This window comes from Anser cygnoides, chromosome 2 (genome assembly GCF_040182565.1).
Source record: "Anser cygnoides isolate HZ-2024a breed goose chromosome 2, Taihu_goose_T2T_genome, whole genome shotgun sequence".
Lineage (NCBI taxonomy): Eukaryota > Metazoa > Chordata > Aves > Anseriformes > Anatidae > Anser > Anser cygnoides.
This window is the reverse complement of record NC_089874.1, coordinates 108109890-108125153: the sequence shown is the minus strand read 5'-3', so window position 1 is coordinate 108125153 and position 15264 is coordinate 108109890. Positions and strand designations below refer to the sequence as shown.

At 38.5% G+C, this 15264-nt stretch overlaps 1 protein-coding gene across 3 annotated transcripts in view; it reads left to right on the top strand.

The window, feature by feature from the left end:
* GNAL (G protein subunit alpha L) overlaps positions 1-15264 on the top strand; it is a 197064-nt gene that overhangs the window by 129539 nt on the left and 52261 nt on the right. For all 3 annotated transcript variants that reach the window (XM_066991210.1, XM_066991211.1, XM_013179375.3), the window contains one exon: positions 5736-5833. In XM_066991210.1, coding sequence (XP_066847311.1) covers positions 5736-5833 — 98 coding nt within the window. The remainder of the gene's footprint in view (positions 1-5735; positions 5834-15264) is intronic.

The window sequence follows — 15264 nt, the reverse complement described above, 5'->3', positions numbered from 1 at the left end:
TTTTAAAATTGCTGTTCTGATACTTTACATGGCTTACGCTGAAAAAAACAAACCTAATACCAACGCGCTAATCTGATTTATGGCATCTGTTGCCACTGGAGCGGCGGCAGACGACTGCTGCGACAACCCCAGCAGCCATGAAGCATTATGGAGCTCGACTGAGCTTTCCCTCCCCAGGGACGGGGTTCCCATTGTCTTCCCAGAGGCTCAGCATGGAAAAGGGCTTCCTCACAACTCTTGGGGAAATGGAGAGAGTGCTGGGCTAGTCATCTCTCCCACACCACCTTGAAGCCCGTCCTCCCTGTTACAGCACAGCATCCTGCTGCCTGCTTAGTGCTGAAGGGACCGGTTCCATTCTGACCTCAGATACATAGACAAGGATGGTTGGAAAGATTTGGTTTGGACTGCAGAGCCAAGTGCTTCACACGTAGCAAACCCAACTGTAGCTTGCCTAAGCGACCTTAATTTGACTCCATAGGGCGTCATCCCTATGGTATCACCTTTCACATCCAAAATAAGGAATGTGGTTGTCCATTGGTTGTCACTCCATTCCCCAAACCCTTCCCACAGCTGGTGGGTCGGAGGGGCAGCGTCAGGGGACCAGGACAGCGCAGGGACCGTGACGGCCAGCACGCCTCCTGCCCCACACCTTGAGCGGCACCAGCCGGGGTAGGCCCCGTTTGGTAGGGACGGGCAGCAGGAGTCACCTTGTGCTGCTCGTGTCTGGGGGAGGTTGGGATGGGAACTGGTAATGAGTCACCTGGGTTGGGTTTTCTGTAGTTAAGCACCTGAAAAAGAGAAGTACTAACTGGAATTAAGAACCGAAGTGGCAGCTTCATTTCACACCCGCAGTGGCTGAACTATGAAAACCTGTAATGTTTGCTACTTCGGTTGCACTTGTTGTCACGCTGATCAGACAGGTTTAATCTATATTTTAGATGAGAAATTACCTTGCGTCTTAGACCTGAAGCTTAGGAAAATAAGAGCATGGGTTTTGGTTCGAGGGAAATCAATCTTATTTCCTGTTGATCTCACCAGATGTTTCCAGGTTTACAAGATATTAACAGAAGAAATATGTGGAGTGGAAAATATAGTGGAGTCTTCCACATCCCAGTTTCTGGGAGACTGAAGGGTGACATCAGGATAGCTATTAAATCTATGCTCCATCTGGAAGTAAGACAGGAAGGAATCTTAATAGAATAAAAATTGTATTACTGACCTTGCCTGAACTTATGTGGTTTGTAAAGCAATTAGATGAAAAGTTCTGTTTTCAAAATACGTAAAGAATTGTTCATGAAGATATGTCATTGTTTAATCTTCACTAATATTTATTCCTGATTTAGGCAGCTGAAAAGTGAAACAATTCAATTTTTTATCTACTTGAAAATTTTTTGTAGGAGTTATAAGGAGGAGGTTTCTAAGGTAACCTACCACTAAATAAGTTTACTTCCAAAATAAGGAAAATAAATCTCAAGAACATACTGTAACTTCTGGTAGGACAAAGTTGAAAAATAGTGCTTTGAGACTTAGCTGTAGTGCATCTGCATTTGTTATCTGTATTGGTTTCTTAGAATGTTTTGTATAGGAAGATATTCCCCCAATTTTTTTTCAATCTAAAAGTGTCCTCAGAACTGGGTAAGCAGAAATACTTCTTCAACACCTTTTTAAAATGTAGTAAAAATATGATACTGTTTCTGTCAGTGACATCAGCTCAGGGTGTTTCTTAAACTTACTTTATTTTGAAAAAAAAAAAGGAATCATAACCTGTTTACGTCACTTCATGATTTTCAGATGATGTGTGAATGTTTATGTATAGCAAAAATGATATGCAAGTGAAAAAGAAGCTCAGAAATGTGGGGGTGAGTTTTTTGGAGTCTGGGAAAGGGTGGAAATTTTCCAGATAATTTTTTATTAGTTAATATTTGAGGTATTGTGTATCACATCTTCATTCTGATCACATCAAAATTTAGGTGTTTGTATGGCCTGATGATTGCTGTAAATTTGTAGGTGACTGGTGTAAATTAAAGTGCGTAAAGTAAAAAAGTACCTGTAATTAATGAGTCCTGTAGTTCATGATACTCTAAGCATCATCATTTGCTTCTCTAATGCTCTAATTAGAATACTGTATCAAATATATATATGTATGGGTTTATTTTATATGTATATTAATAGGTGCAAATATTTGTATGTCTCTGTCTCTAAGGAAAAGTTCAGATGGAACAACTCTCTTTTGTTTTCTTTTGTTTTCATAGACATGTCACGATGTAGGTGTTTTTCTGCTTTCAGGCATAGTACGTTATTCCTGGTTCTCTTTGGTATGCTAAATATTTTTGGTAGATCTTGGTGACTTTGATCTGATAGAGGTCAGCCGCATGTGTTTGCAAACCGAGTGCATCAGATGTCCCTAGTGATTTTCCATGTCGCCATTTTCTTATGTTCCAGCTGAGGTTTCTTAAAGGACCTGACTCTTGACTTCTAGAAACTTCTAAATAGCCATTTTGTAGAAGGCAGCACCCTTAAGAATATCTTAGTTTGGACATCTCATAATCTAAGATGCTATGGTCACAATTTACTTGTAAAATCTTATTTGTTTTGTACTAACCGAAGGTAATATTTTGTGTGTTGTTGCCCAGAAATGCTAATCAAAAAGCTTTAGCCCGTCTTCTTTTATCAGCTGGAACGAATCTGGTGGCTCCGTCCTTTGAGTGACCCAGGACAGGTGTTGCCAAATGTGGCCGCTGCTCTGAGTGGATGTTGTCCTGGGACAGAGAGCAGGTTGGGTCCAGGCAGGGCAGATAAATTCTTGGCATGCATCAGCATCATCCTGACCGCTTGCGTGTGCAGTGGGAGCCTTCAGCAGCTGAGGAGGAAAAAAGAGCTGAAGAACTTAGAGAAAAGGGTTAAAAACGAGTGTGAAAAGTTGGATCATGGTACTTGGTGTCTTGAAATGAAGCAGGATTTTTCTGGAAAGCTTTAGTCACCTGGGAAAGAAGGATTGGGTAGCTGTGTGGGAGGCAATTTGCAGGCAAGCGTACTCCTCTGCAGTAGATCGGTACATTTTAATGAGGTAAGTGTATTTGCTCTGTTTTATAGGATTTGCTTTGGACTAAAAGTCTGGAAGTCGTTTTAAATAGACTGCTTTGAGATATAATGGTCAGGTGGCAATATTTGAAGCATATTATATGGAAGCCGTGTATTTACAGCATATTTGTAGGGGCTTAGAAGCTGTGTTATTTTCACCAGAAGATTGCCTCTTTTCCAGAAGGGTTTTTAAGAGTAAATAAAGCTTGTATAAAGGATGTAAAAACAGAAGTGAAGTCAGAAACTGCTGTAGCTATTGAATTTCATTTGTTTATTTATGTACTTATTTACGACTGCAGCCATCTCTCAATTCATACCACCCTGTAGGAAAGGAAGCTTTCATGCTAGCATCCCTGACCTCTTCCCACCCCCATCCTGTAGGGCTGAATGGAGCCATTTTTTAGATGCACGAGCAGTTCCCCTCGGGTATGGGAACGCCCACCACCGGTGGTGCTGGTGCCTGGCGAGGAGGGGAAGGCAGCACCATGCTTGGTCCCCGGGGTCGGCAGCAAGGAAACCCCTCCGGGAGGGAGCGCTGAGGTTGTACTCTGCCACACACGCACCCATCCGAGCGGGAGGGACGGCTGAGTCCTCTTGCCCTGGGACCCTGCTGCTTACCCAGAGCACTTTCTTTCCAGTGGAAAGGCAGTGCCTTTGTTTAGACGAAGGTGCCAGCAAACAAATGCGTTCAGTTAATGAGCTAAGTATCAACCCAGCAGAAGCTTCAAATTAGAAATGTGTTCCACATTTTCTGATGTTTATCATTTTGACTTTGCTCCACTTGTTTTGCCAGTTCTTTTTCTTTTTCTTGCAGCAGCTTTCTCTTTTACATTTGTCCATTGTGTCCTATTTATTTAGTTTGATAACTTGTCCTTTCTTGAGCTTGTTTTTGCTTTCTTTCTGCTGCAGGAACAGAGAGTTTATAATAGCCACGGCCTAACTTCAAAAGGTGGATCTGCAGTGTTTTAAACAATCATTACATAAGTTGTTAAAATAACAAAGACAAAATAAACATGTCCTCATCACGATGAAGAAATAATTCCAAGGGCAGTATAAGCATCTGCCAGTCTCCAGTGGTGATTCCTCTTTTCTTCCAAGACTTTCTGGTGAAGATTTCTCATGCCTGCTTTAGCATCTCCTTTCCTCTAAAGCTCAAAAACTTCTGAAAGAACATGTTTTTCTCTCTGTATATAATTGGGGGAAAGAAAGAAAAAAAAATAAATGTCCTTGGTTAATCAGGACCTCCCTAACTATGTTCAAAGCTTAACTAAAACTTTTCAGTACGAGCTTCTTGTGCTGTGCCTGAGAACGCCAGCAGCTCACGAGAGGTTCCTGAGGAGCACAGCGTTACCTCTCATGGTACACCACAGAGGTGGGATTCAAGATAGGATACCCTTGCAGAGGAAAAGTAAAGTTACTGTGCTGCCAAGATATTTTGCTAGGAACTTTGTGGGGGTTTTTTTTGAGAGTTTTTAATCCTAACAAGGCGGGCACGAGGGACTGGCAAACAGACAATTTGAGAAATTTAAGATATTTACCAACGGGGTTATGAAGTTAGTAGTGGTGCTGCACCCGTTTTACACATAGCTAATAGAACTGTGGAAAAGTGAAGTATTTTGTTAAGTTTAACAAATTTGTGACTGACCAGAGGTCTTTGGTGATTTAGTAGCTGTGTTAAGGTGTTAAGAGGTTGCAGACAACTTCTGTGTTTAAGTTGACACGTACCTTTAACAATTCGGTTTGGAAGAAGAAAGACTCAGCCATACAATTACGGAAATTGCAGATTCTTTCATTTGTCTAACCATTCTTTGTTCAATTTGAGAAAGATCTGGTTGGAAAAACTCAGTTATGGTTTGGCTTTCCAGCAACAATTTAGCATAAAACAGACTCCCAGCTTTAGAAGAGCTGGAGTGCATATGGCCCTACGGCCGGAGCTGTTGGGCAGAGTCCGACCCACGGTTGTGCGCCTACAGGCTTCGTACAGCTGAGCTACAGCCTCCCCATCACTCAGGAGGGCTGTGATTCCTCTTTCAAGTAATTCTGAAATAAGCTGGCCGGCACATAGTTCTGGGCTGGGTTGCTTGGGATAGCTAGGAAAAGCGTGTTGTGCCAGGCGGCTGCTCGGAGGAAGCGGTGTTGAGCAAAGGCTCTGAAATTCTTGCAATTAAATTATGTTGCATGAGAAAATACTCAACAGCGGAGAGTTGTGTTTTTCAGGAAAAGTTACACAATCTTTTTAAAGTTACAGACTGGTCTTTCTCTGAGAAGCTGGCAATTATAAGCTGAGCAGCTTTTTGTATCGCTTTCATGCCCTTTCCATGACAGAAACATAAATTCAGTTAAAAAATAAGTGAGCATGCTTCTAGGTAACGTTCGTACTTACAGTAAGTTTTACATATGGACTACTCTGAATTTTGAAGACAGTCTTGATTACATAGGATGTACTGGAAACTGCCAGCAACCATATGTAGAGTGTATTTTACTATATTTTTGCTAATAAATGTGTGTTTTTTTTTCTTTTCTTCTTTAAAGGTGTAATTTCTCATTCCACAAAATTTCAAAGCAGAAAGGTTGGGCAAAGGAGCAAAAAATCTAGGCTGGGGATTCAAAAGATTGAGAAATGTTCTCTTATTTGTCGTATTTCCAATTTCCAGGAATTCTTTGAACATGCAAAAAAGCTCTGGGATGATGAAGGTGTGAAGGCATGCTTCGAGAGGTCAAACGAATATCAACTGATTGACTGTGCACAGTAGTAAGTGTTTCTTTCTATGGAATTAATACCCAAGAATGTAATCATTTCTAAAAAGTTATGAAATATATTTATATTCTTTTAAGATCTGGGTGTTTGGCAATGCAGCAATTAACATTTTATTTCTCTGTGTAGCCTGAGCATGTATAGCAAAAGTAATTGATGGCTTTATCATTGTCTGCCATTATTACACAACTAGATATTCTGCTTTAGATACTTAACAGCTAATAAAGGCTAATATGAAAGGAAAAATCAAATTAAATAAGTATCTGTATTCCATTTGAAATATATTTACACAGAATAATTTCAGTTGAAACTATTAAGTTTTTAAAAGTTAGAACCAATCTAAGGAAAATGCTCTGTTTTAAAGTCTATGACTCAGTGCTGAAATACCTGTTTTTTCATATTTCACTTAAGCCTCTGAGATTTTTACCTAACAGAATGCATACCTGCTTTACTATTACGTCTCTAGTATATTCTCTGGGAAAAAATGATAAGCAGTATTTCGTTCAAGATAGTAATATGTTTGTTATTCTCTCTTTCATATAAATCAAGTCAAGCAGTACATGTGTCCATAAGAGTAGTAATCCTTGAACAGGTTTGTCTGATTGGGAATGTTTGGAAAAGAGATATGTAGTAGATTGTGAAGGTGCAGATCATAAATACGTAGTACATTGATGAAAATAGATTAATCAGGAAGTACTACATTAACGTGCCAGGGCTACAAAACTCCGCTGTCCTTAGTAATAACCCAGCTCTGAATTAGACTTTGACCAAAAATACACATTTCATGTGAACTGCTATTGCGAAAATGTGTACTCTTACAGTTGCTATGTGATTTAGGGTTTTCAGAGAACACACTCCAGTGTGTTATGATTTGTCTAATTGGCAGTGTGGTCAGCAACAATACCGCAAGTCTGTTGTAGCACTCAGTGTTTTGTTTTTCTGTCCTCTCTGCTCCCAGTGCCTAGGCTCAAGCAGAGAAAATGGGCTGTGTAGCTAAAGGAATTGTGTGCTTCTGCCACAATGGGGAATTTCGGTGCCGTGGGTTGTATTTTCTTTTCCCTTATTCCAGACTATTCTGGGGAAAGAGAAGGATCCAGTAATGATTCATCAGCACATGGAAGCGAGGGAAAATTGCATATGTGTAGGAAATAACTCATTTGACCTCAATGGATTGAGCTTACCAAAGCTCAAGCATTTGCCTTGCAACAGTCCGGACAGGCAGTAGTTCTGTATAATACAAAAAAAAAAAAGTTGTCCTAAATTGTGGTTGGTGGGTCTCCCCTCCACCCTTGCCCGCTGCTACCACCGTGGTACAGATCTGAGCTATGCTTCCTGAGAAGTCCAGGCTGACTGTCCTACTGTATCTATTAATACACTCAAATAAGACCTCAGACCAGTAAAATAGAATAATAACATGTATTTAAAGTAAATGAATACAAAGCTTACTGTAATGATCAGTAAAGACATGTATCTCCCAGTCCTGCTCTGGAAAAAGCCTATTTTAAAGGACCCAGCAAAGACACTGGATTATAGTATTAATGGCACTCTATTTTCCCTTAAAAAATGGTGCCTAACTACAGATTTCAACGAGAAGGCTGTTTCATGGTATGTCCAAAAATAAAACAAAAATTGGGAAAAATGTGGGTCTAGAATGAAGTCCACTCTTCTGAAACATAAAATTAAATCCCACTACTTATTTTCGTAAAAGCTTGAAAGAAGATTATTGTTATTTTTTCTGTATATTTTCTCCATCTCTTCTAACTGGCTTTCTTTTTTTGTTGGCGAGGTCATTCACTATTGTACTTACTACAACACTTGCATAATCCTCCACCTTCAAGACAGTTTATGAAATAGTGTTTAATACTTAAATATCCTTTAAACACGTGTGCTTTATAGTTTGTGATCTACCTGAAAATGTAAAAGTTAAGCAACTTACCCACGTTTTCAAGTGTTCAGTCTTGGTATGGAGATTTGAAACTCAGGAATACCTGTGTCGTTGATCTGATCAAACAGCCTTTTCTTCACAGGTGTTGACGTTAATATAATGAAGTGTAATCTTAACAGAAAGAAGATACAAAAAATGCACCTAACTTTTATCTGCCCCTCCATCATTCCTTGAAAATTAAAATGGTACAAAGAGAGTCAACGAAAATGAGATTTTCAAGCGGTTGTATATTTGCTGCATGCTTGTGTTTATGTATTGCACAGCAGCAGTAGCTTTACCAAGAACACCTCTGTGTTAACATTAGATGTTATTCAGAGTGCTGAGGTGAGGTCAGCCTTGTAGCTGAAGCAATTGAGACTGGGTTAGAAATACAATACTCATAAGCACAGATGTTTTCTTACGTGAGAATACTTATGTGAGAATACATGTAGAGAATACTGACAGTGAAGATGCTGTCCTTCTGGTTCAGTAGGTGTGGATGACATTTCTTTTAGAACCTGTCCATGGTCATCTTTAACGGGTGAAGAAAAAAGGGGAAGGAGCATAATGCTGATACACATGCTTGCTGTGAGATTTTTAAATATCTACATTGTTTTCATTGCACAGGCTTTGGGACAAAGCATCTCAGGCCATCAGCTAAACCCCAATCTTATACCTGTTAGCGCAGGAAGAACGTTATCAGTATGCCACTACTAATTTCTATGCTTAAAAAAAAGCAAAACAAGAAAAGTCCCAACTTGCATTAAAAATATCGTTGGATTACAAGTTGTATTGCTGACTTAAAATACTGAAATGCGTTATTAGTATGTTATAAAGTCAGCAACCCAACTTCCTGACTCTTAAATGAGTTACCAATACAGTGTATTTTAAAAGAGTTTAATTTGGCTACAATACTTATCTTCTCTGTTTTTAAAACTTAACTTAATTTTCTTTATTACTCTGGGAAAAATATTTTTCTGGAAAGAGAGGTAGTAGGAAGACACAAAGGCAAATTCTTTATTTATATTGGGCCTGAAAGTTGCTTTTCTTTTATCTTTAATGCCTTTTTAAATTACCGGGATACCGATCCTCCATGGAAGTGAGAATCAGGGCCTGCTTGTTGGGCCATTTTAATATTCTGATGTGAGTGCTGCATACATCTGCCCTTCTTAGTGTCATGCTAATACACAGTGTGGTGTTTGTAGCAAATGTGAAACTGTGACTGAACAGGAGGTCAGACATTGTGGTCTGACAAGGGTAGATGTATCATAACCAACAATCTGAATTGTTCTTCATCACTAACTACGAACGTATTTACGTAATTCTTGTGGGGGTGGAGAATATCTGTTATCAAACTTTTTTTTCCTTAATGACCGTCATATATTTCTTAGAGAATAGTGTCATAGAACTGGCAGGTTATTGTATGTCCTGTCTTCTGATTTAGTGTTTCTTTGAAGCTAAGTTTCAAGTTTAATTTCAAAAATCATGTTTAATTTTAAAAGTTGATTTCATTTCATTGTACCACCATTCAGCTTACCTAGATTTCAGCAGGTTGGTTTTGCTTATGATGATATTTTTTTTAGCTTACTTTGGTTATCTTTAACCTACTTTAAACTGCTGAGATTATGTCTATATTCACATACTTTATATTCAGCAAGTTCTAGCTCTATAAGGGACTCTCAAATTGTACTTTAGTGCTGTTTTAGCATTGAACCATCTAGCATATAAATTGTAGACCAAAATATCTTCATTAAAAATTTCTTCTCATTCTGGATCGGTTTCCTAAAAGCTAAATAGTTTTCTGTAAGATGAATACAACTCCTTTTTTTTAAAATATTTTATTTTCTTCATACTTGTTGCTTAATGTCAAATTTTATTGTATTCATGGAAGGGAACTGCCAGCAAACTGCCTTGAATATAGAAGAGCTCAGCAAAAACAAAGATCCAGTTATGGTGACCTTCATTTAAGAAAAGACAAAGATTTGATGAGTTGGTTATGTGTCTTCATAAGTATGTTTGCATCTTTTAAGAAAATTAATGTCTGTGGCAATGAAGAGGTATAAAATTTTGTTTTACAATAACATACCATGAGGTAGAGTTACAGGTTGTTACTTCCTGTTTGATAATATGCATGTAAGTGGGTTGACTTTATTCTAATGCTAGTTTTCTGCATTCAAAGTCCCTTTTCTTCACTGCCAACCATACTATGCACTAATTGGTGGCTTCTTTAGCAATCCCAGAAAAGCTCTTGCAGTTACATTTTGCTTGGAAATTCATACATGTGCCCAATGACAGCAGTGAAGTTGAAGAATTCTGCAGATTGTCAGTCAGCATCGGGGAATATCGGGGATGGTCTGGTGACATACATGTGTTGTCTTGATAAAGTAAGAGTTGAGTTATCTTAGTTTTGGTTGCTCACATGTCAGTTTGCTCAGCTGACTGGGTAAAACTGGTTGCAGTGATGAGACGTAAGGTGTGGGGATACTACAGCACTTAGGCAGTATCAGGGAAGGATAGTGGTTTGTAGATCAGAAGAGAAGAATTAGGGAGAAAAAAACACAAAAGCAGAAAATCCAGTTCTTTTTCTAGGTCATACACAGTTTGCTCAAGGCGTCTTTTCAGGAAAAAAAAAAAAAAAAACTACTACTTTAAGGTTTACTGGAAGCTTCGAGAGTTTTATTTTGTCTCATTGCATTCACACAAAATAGCTGTGTGTGTGTGTGTGTGTGTGTGTGTGCGCGCACGCGTGTGGGTGGCCCTAGCTGGAACGGTTGTACTTTGCTCGCTGTGTTCCTCTGTTGAGGAACTAAACCAAGGGCTTAAGGGAACAGTGCCCTCAGCCAATAGTTTATCCCCATTTGACTACCAATCTTTTTTTCCTGATAAAAAACGCCACTCCTGATACACTCAAGTGTGAAGGCCTAAACTGGTCTCTGTACAAACATTTGTGCTAATAAAACTTGATTATGCAAGTTCTCAGAAAAGCAAACACAAGGGATATGAACTTGGCCAAAGAAAATTGATTTTATATTTGAGCTAATATTCATGCAAAGGACACATCTCAAGTTCTCTTTCCTTGCAGTTATTCTGTCTGAGAACGGTTTTAGCCAACCTATGAGGCATCTGTCCTGGTATTAGGTGAAGTAATTAAAAAAAGTTTTTTAAGTTGTTGTCCATCATCTCCTGAAGTGTGAAAACTTTTTCTTTTGTTTTCAGTCTCTCTTGAAACCAAGTTGTATTTCTAGGTTACTGTGTTCTCTCCTAGATACAAGGCTTAATCATTAGTATGGACATAATCACTCCTCAATTCCCTCTTGCAGTGTGAGGTCAAAAAGCCTTCGTTGTCATTATCTGTGTCTTTTGTCTAGCATATCACTTCAGTCTTGTGTTGGTACATACACAGGCTGCATTCATGCCTGTAAATAAATACATGCGTTAGTGCAATTCTCATACCTTCACTTAGTGTGGCTTTGGGATTTGCTGTTTAATACTACTTCTAGGGATTTTCCTAGAATTGGCAGCTTCATACTCCAAATTGGATTCTGCTAAAGCTCTCACACGGAGAGGTCACAAACAGGCTGTGTTGACTCAGTGGCAGCTAAGTCCTTCCTGTGGTGCCTTCCCAAAACCAGTTTCCAGTGATCCTGATCCACCAGTAACACTGCTGTTGTCCTCAATATTAACCTTTTCAAGACCAACGTCCTTATTAATTACTAATTCTGTCTCCTGTGAAAGTTCTGTATACAGTAATAACTACCAGTGTCTGTACGGCAGCAAGCAGCTTCTCTCTTCTGACAGTGTGGGAGGCCTCAGCTTTGGTAGTTAAATAGCAGAACTGCTTCTTTTTTTTTCATTTCTCCTTATCATTAGAGCATAGGAAGGAGATACTTTCCATCATCTCAGCATTTTTGTTTGTTTTATAATTTTCGCTGTATACAGGATTAAATCTAGGGATTATGCCCTCCTGTATGTATTTGTTCCCGTGCCTCCCCATCGTCATACACTGTTCAGTTCTAATTCAAGATCATTGAAACATGAGGTAAAATAGTGTCATGGGCACCCTTGAGATCTGAGTTGAAATTTTGCTAAAAAATCCTACAAACTACTTAATATTTTACATAAAACTGTCACTGGTAATTGGCTGTATCAGTTAGTGACTGATTGTTGCAGCCCGTCAAAGATTTTTGACATATCTCATGTCATATGTCTTTGACAAAGTAGATACATGGAACTGAGTGCCTTCAGTTGAATTTGTATACTTTATGGCTTGTCCCAGGTTTCTTCATAGTACTGTGCTGTAGGAGTAATGCAGACAGTAGAGGTCACAGAAAGACACCTTTAAAAAAATTGAGACTTCCCGAAGCTGAGGAGGGAATTCTGGTAGGAAAAATTACTTTTTAAGGAATTATATATATGCTTAGAAGAAGCGTTGCAGCCTGTTGAAGTAGTGAAATGCATTAGCACTGCAAATCCATTGGTAACCCACACTGTTACAGGCAAAATTACATGTGCCTTTTATAGCGTTAAGAGCAGTGGCCTTTTGCATGTCTGTGCCTAAACCCATGCAGTTGCAGTCTTTGAACATACAAAAAGATGTCCAGCCACCTACCAAGCATCTCCCATTTGTGATGGTAACTGCTTATGAACCACCAGAATCAAAACTGTACGTGAAGAAGGAAAAGGTGGTTGTGATACCGTAGTGAACACGTTGCTTGAAAATGAAAATCCATCCTGGAGCTTGAAATACACAGCCTGGGGTTTGCAGAGCTCTTGTTGTGCTTTCTGATAGCTGCCTACTTTCAAGACGCCTTGGTGCTTCTTCATGCGTGTCTTGAGAAAGTGAGAAGGCATATTGAAAGGGAAGTGGACCGATGAAATATGGCTGCTGAAACCGTGTTTTTTTTGTGGAAAGGAAGAGAGCAGAGGGAGAGTGGGAAGGAGTAGCTGAAGGATTACGCAGGAGGAGAGAAGTCGCCTTGCATACCAATCAAAGAAACATGGCTGAAATCTTTTTGAAGTGCTTTAAGCACAGTTGTAACATTTATTTTCAAATGTAATAGAGTGTGAGTGTAGCTTCAGATTCATATCTGAAGCATGCTTTTAATTGGCAGGTCAGAACCAGAAGGTGTGAAACAACTCAGGACCCCCTTTCATCTTTTCTTTTTATCTTTAATAAATTTCTCTCATCATAATGAAATAATAAGTAAATGCAGGTCTTTGTATAGATTAAGGTAGACACACTGGTTATAAGCTAGATAATACATTTTTTAAACTAGTGATTCTTTTTAACCTTGGTAATGGTTTATTAAGTATAGAACTTAATGTTTTTTACTTAGAGAAAAGATGAAAAGTATTAATCAATGGTAAATGTTTCATTCCTCGTGTTACTGAAATTTTGATTGTGATACGTGTAAATTAGACTAATAATTTTCTTCCATCTAAAGTTCACTTCTGTTTATAGACAGCTCACTATGACGATAGAGTTTCTTCCTTTTTCTTTATACAGCATCACTTTCAAACCATACAGAATTCAGCATATAAGTTAGAAGCAAATTGTCTTTCGTTAACTGATGAGCAGGTTTCCTCCACTTACCTGATTTAAACTATAAACTCTAACCAGACATAGAAAAAATGAGAGAGGTTATAATTATAGAGTAATTATTTTAGCCTTACTGATGAGCCTTCTAAAAGAGGTATTTGCCAGATAGGACAAAAGTCATTCTGGTGTGTGTTAGGCTTACATTTTTCACTGTTTACTAACTATCAGACCACACTCTTGAGAGGCAGAATTGTGGTTTCTTAAAATACACACTGGGAATTTTCTGAAATAACCATTTCATCTGTTGTGAATTTTTGTTGCCGTTCCCCTTTTTACCCTCACTCCTGAAAAAATACCATCAGACTTAACCAATTCTTTCTAATTTTATTAATGAGAATGTGACCATGATCATATAATACTATTATTTAGAAGTACAAAAATGTGGAAGAAGAAGCTGTTGCAGAAACTGCCAAAATACCTTTGTATTCCCAGTTTGCAGGAAGTAGCAATATGAAAATACCATTCCCCAATAGTATGGCATATGGGCATGCACCCACCTCTTCTAGCCACCTGAATTAACAAGTGATTTCTAGGATAAAAAGCAACAATATCTCTCAATTAAAAAATAAGAGAGAAGATAGGCTATATACACGGGACCTTCTCCATCTTCTAAACATTAATACGAAAAATTATTTTTCCTGTTAGCTACTTACCATTGAAGAAGCATTTAAGCAGCCCTAGATGGGATGCTCAAACATTAAACTAAACTGTACATTTTCCCACATGCTTCTGCATGCATGACAATGTTTTCTGCAGTGTTAGAACAGGCAGAAAGTTTGAAATGGTAAGGCAGAAAAACATAAAATATTCCTTAACCTTAATCTGAAGTAGTAATATAGTTGTACCTCTTAAAAAAAAAAAAATCAAAAAAAAAATCCTTTTACAGATAAATAAAATGTCCATATTAGAATTTAGGGTTATTTCATGTCTGGTCATCGTAGAAGTATAGAAGTGATTGGTTTCACAAGAACTAGCAAAAAATAATGCTTCTGATACAGGTTTCCTTTGCCATACAGAATATCAGAAAGTTTTCTGTTACCCACTATGACAACATACGTAACTTTAAACGCAGCAGTATTAAGGTTTTCCTTCTTCCTCTGCATTTTAACATTTATGAAATAAGTCAGGTCTTCCTGCCTTGCTTTTCCAGACAAGAAGTGAATGGTTGTGCCAGGGGAGGTTTAGGTTGGATATTAGGAAGATCTTCTTTACCGAAAGGGTTGTTATGCATTGGAATGGGCTGCCCAGGGAAGTGGTTGAGTCACCATCCCTGGAGGTCTTTAACAGACATTTAGATGTAGCCCTTAGTGGTATGGTTTAGTGGAGGACTTGGTAGTGTTAGGTCAGAGGTTGGACTAGATGGAGGTCTCTTCCAGCCTAGGTGATTCTGTGATTCTGTGTTTACTCCTCTCTGATACATTTTTGCCAAAGCAGTCATTGTGGCAAGAATCAGCTACAATAGTCAGAGAAAGCAGTCAGTAAGTATTGATGAGCATCAACTTTTGGAGTCTAAAGGCCAAGCAGAGTTTTGACAAACACATGAAAGTATCTGGTTTTGTTTTTGTTTTTTAAGATGTTTTATTGAACTTTCCTACTTTCTTTTCGAAATTACAGCAAAGCTGACTTTTATTCTACCGAGGAAAGAGTTCTTTCCTCTCCAGTCAACAATATTTTTCATTTTTTCCTGAAAGCCAGATGAATGCTGATTCCATGATTCTGTGATTCTTAATTTTTTTCCAGACTCTTTGCACACACATTGTTATGGTAGGTGTGGAACATGTTTCTCTGACAGAGCAACTCAACTTCATTTGGAAATAAAATCCACTAAGCAAAACAGAGGATTGCAGAGATCTGTCAGTTGAGCTCATCTGCATTTACTTTTGTGTTAGTATCCTGTATTTAACT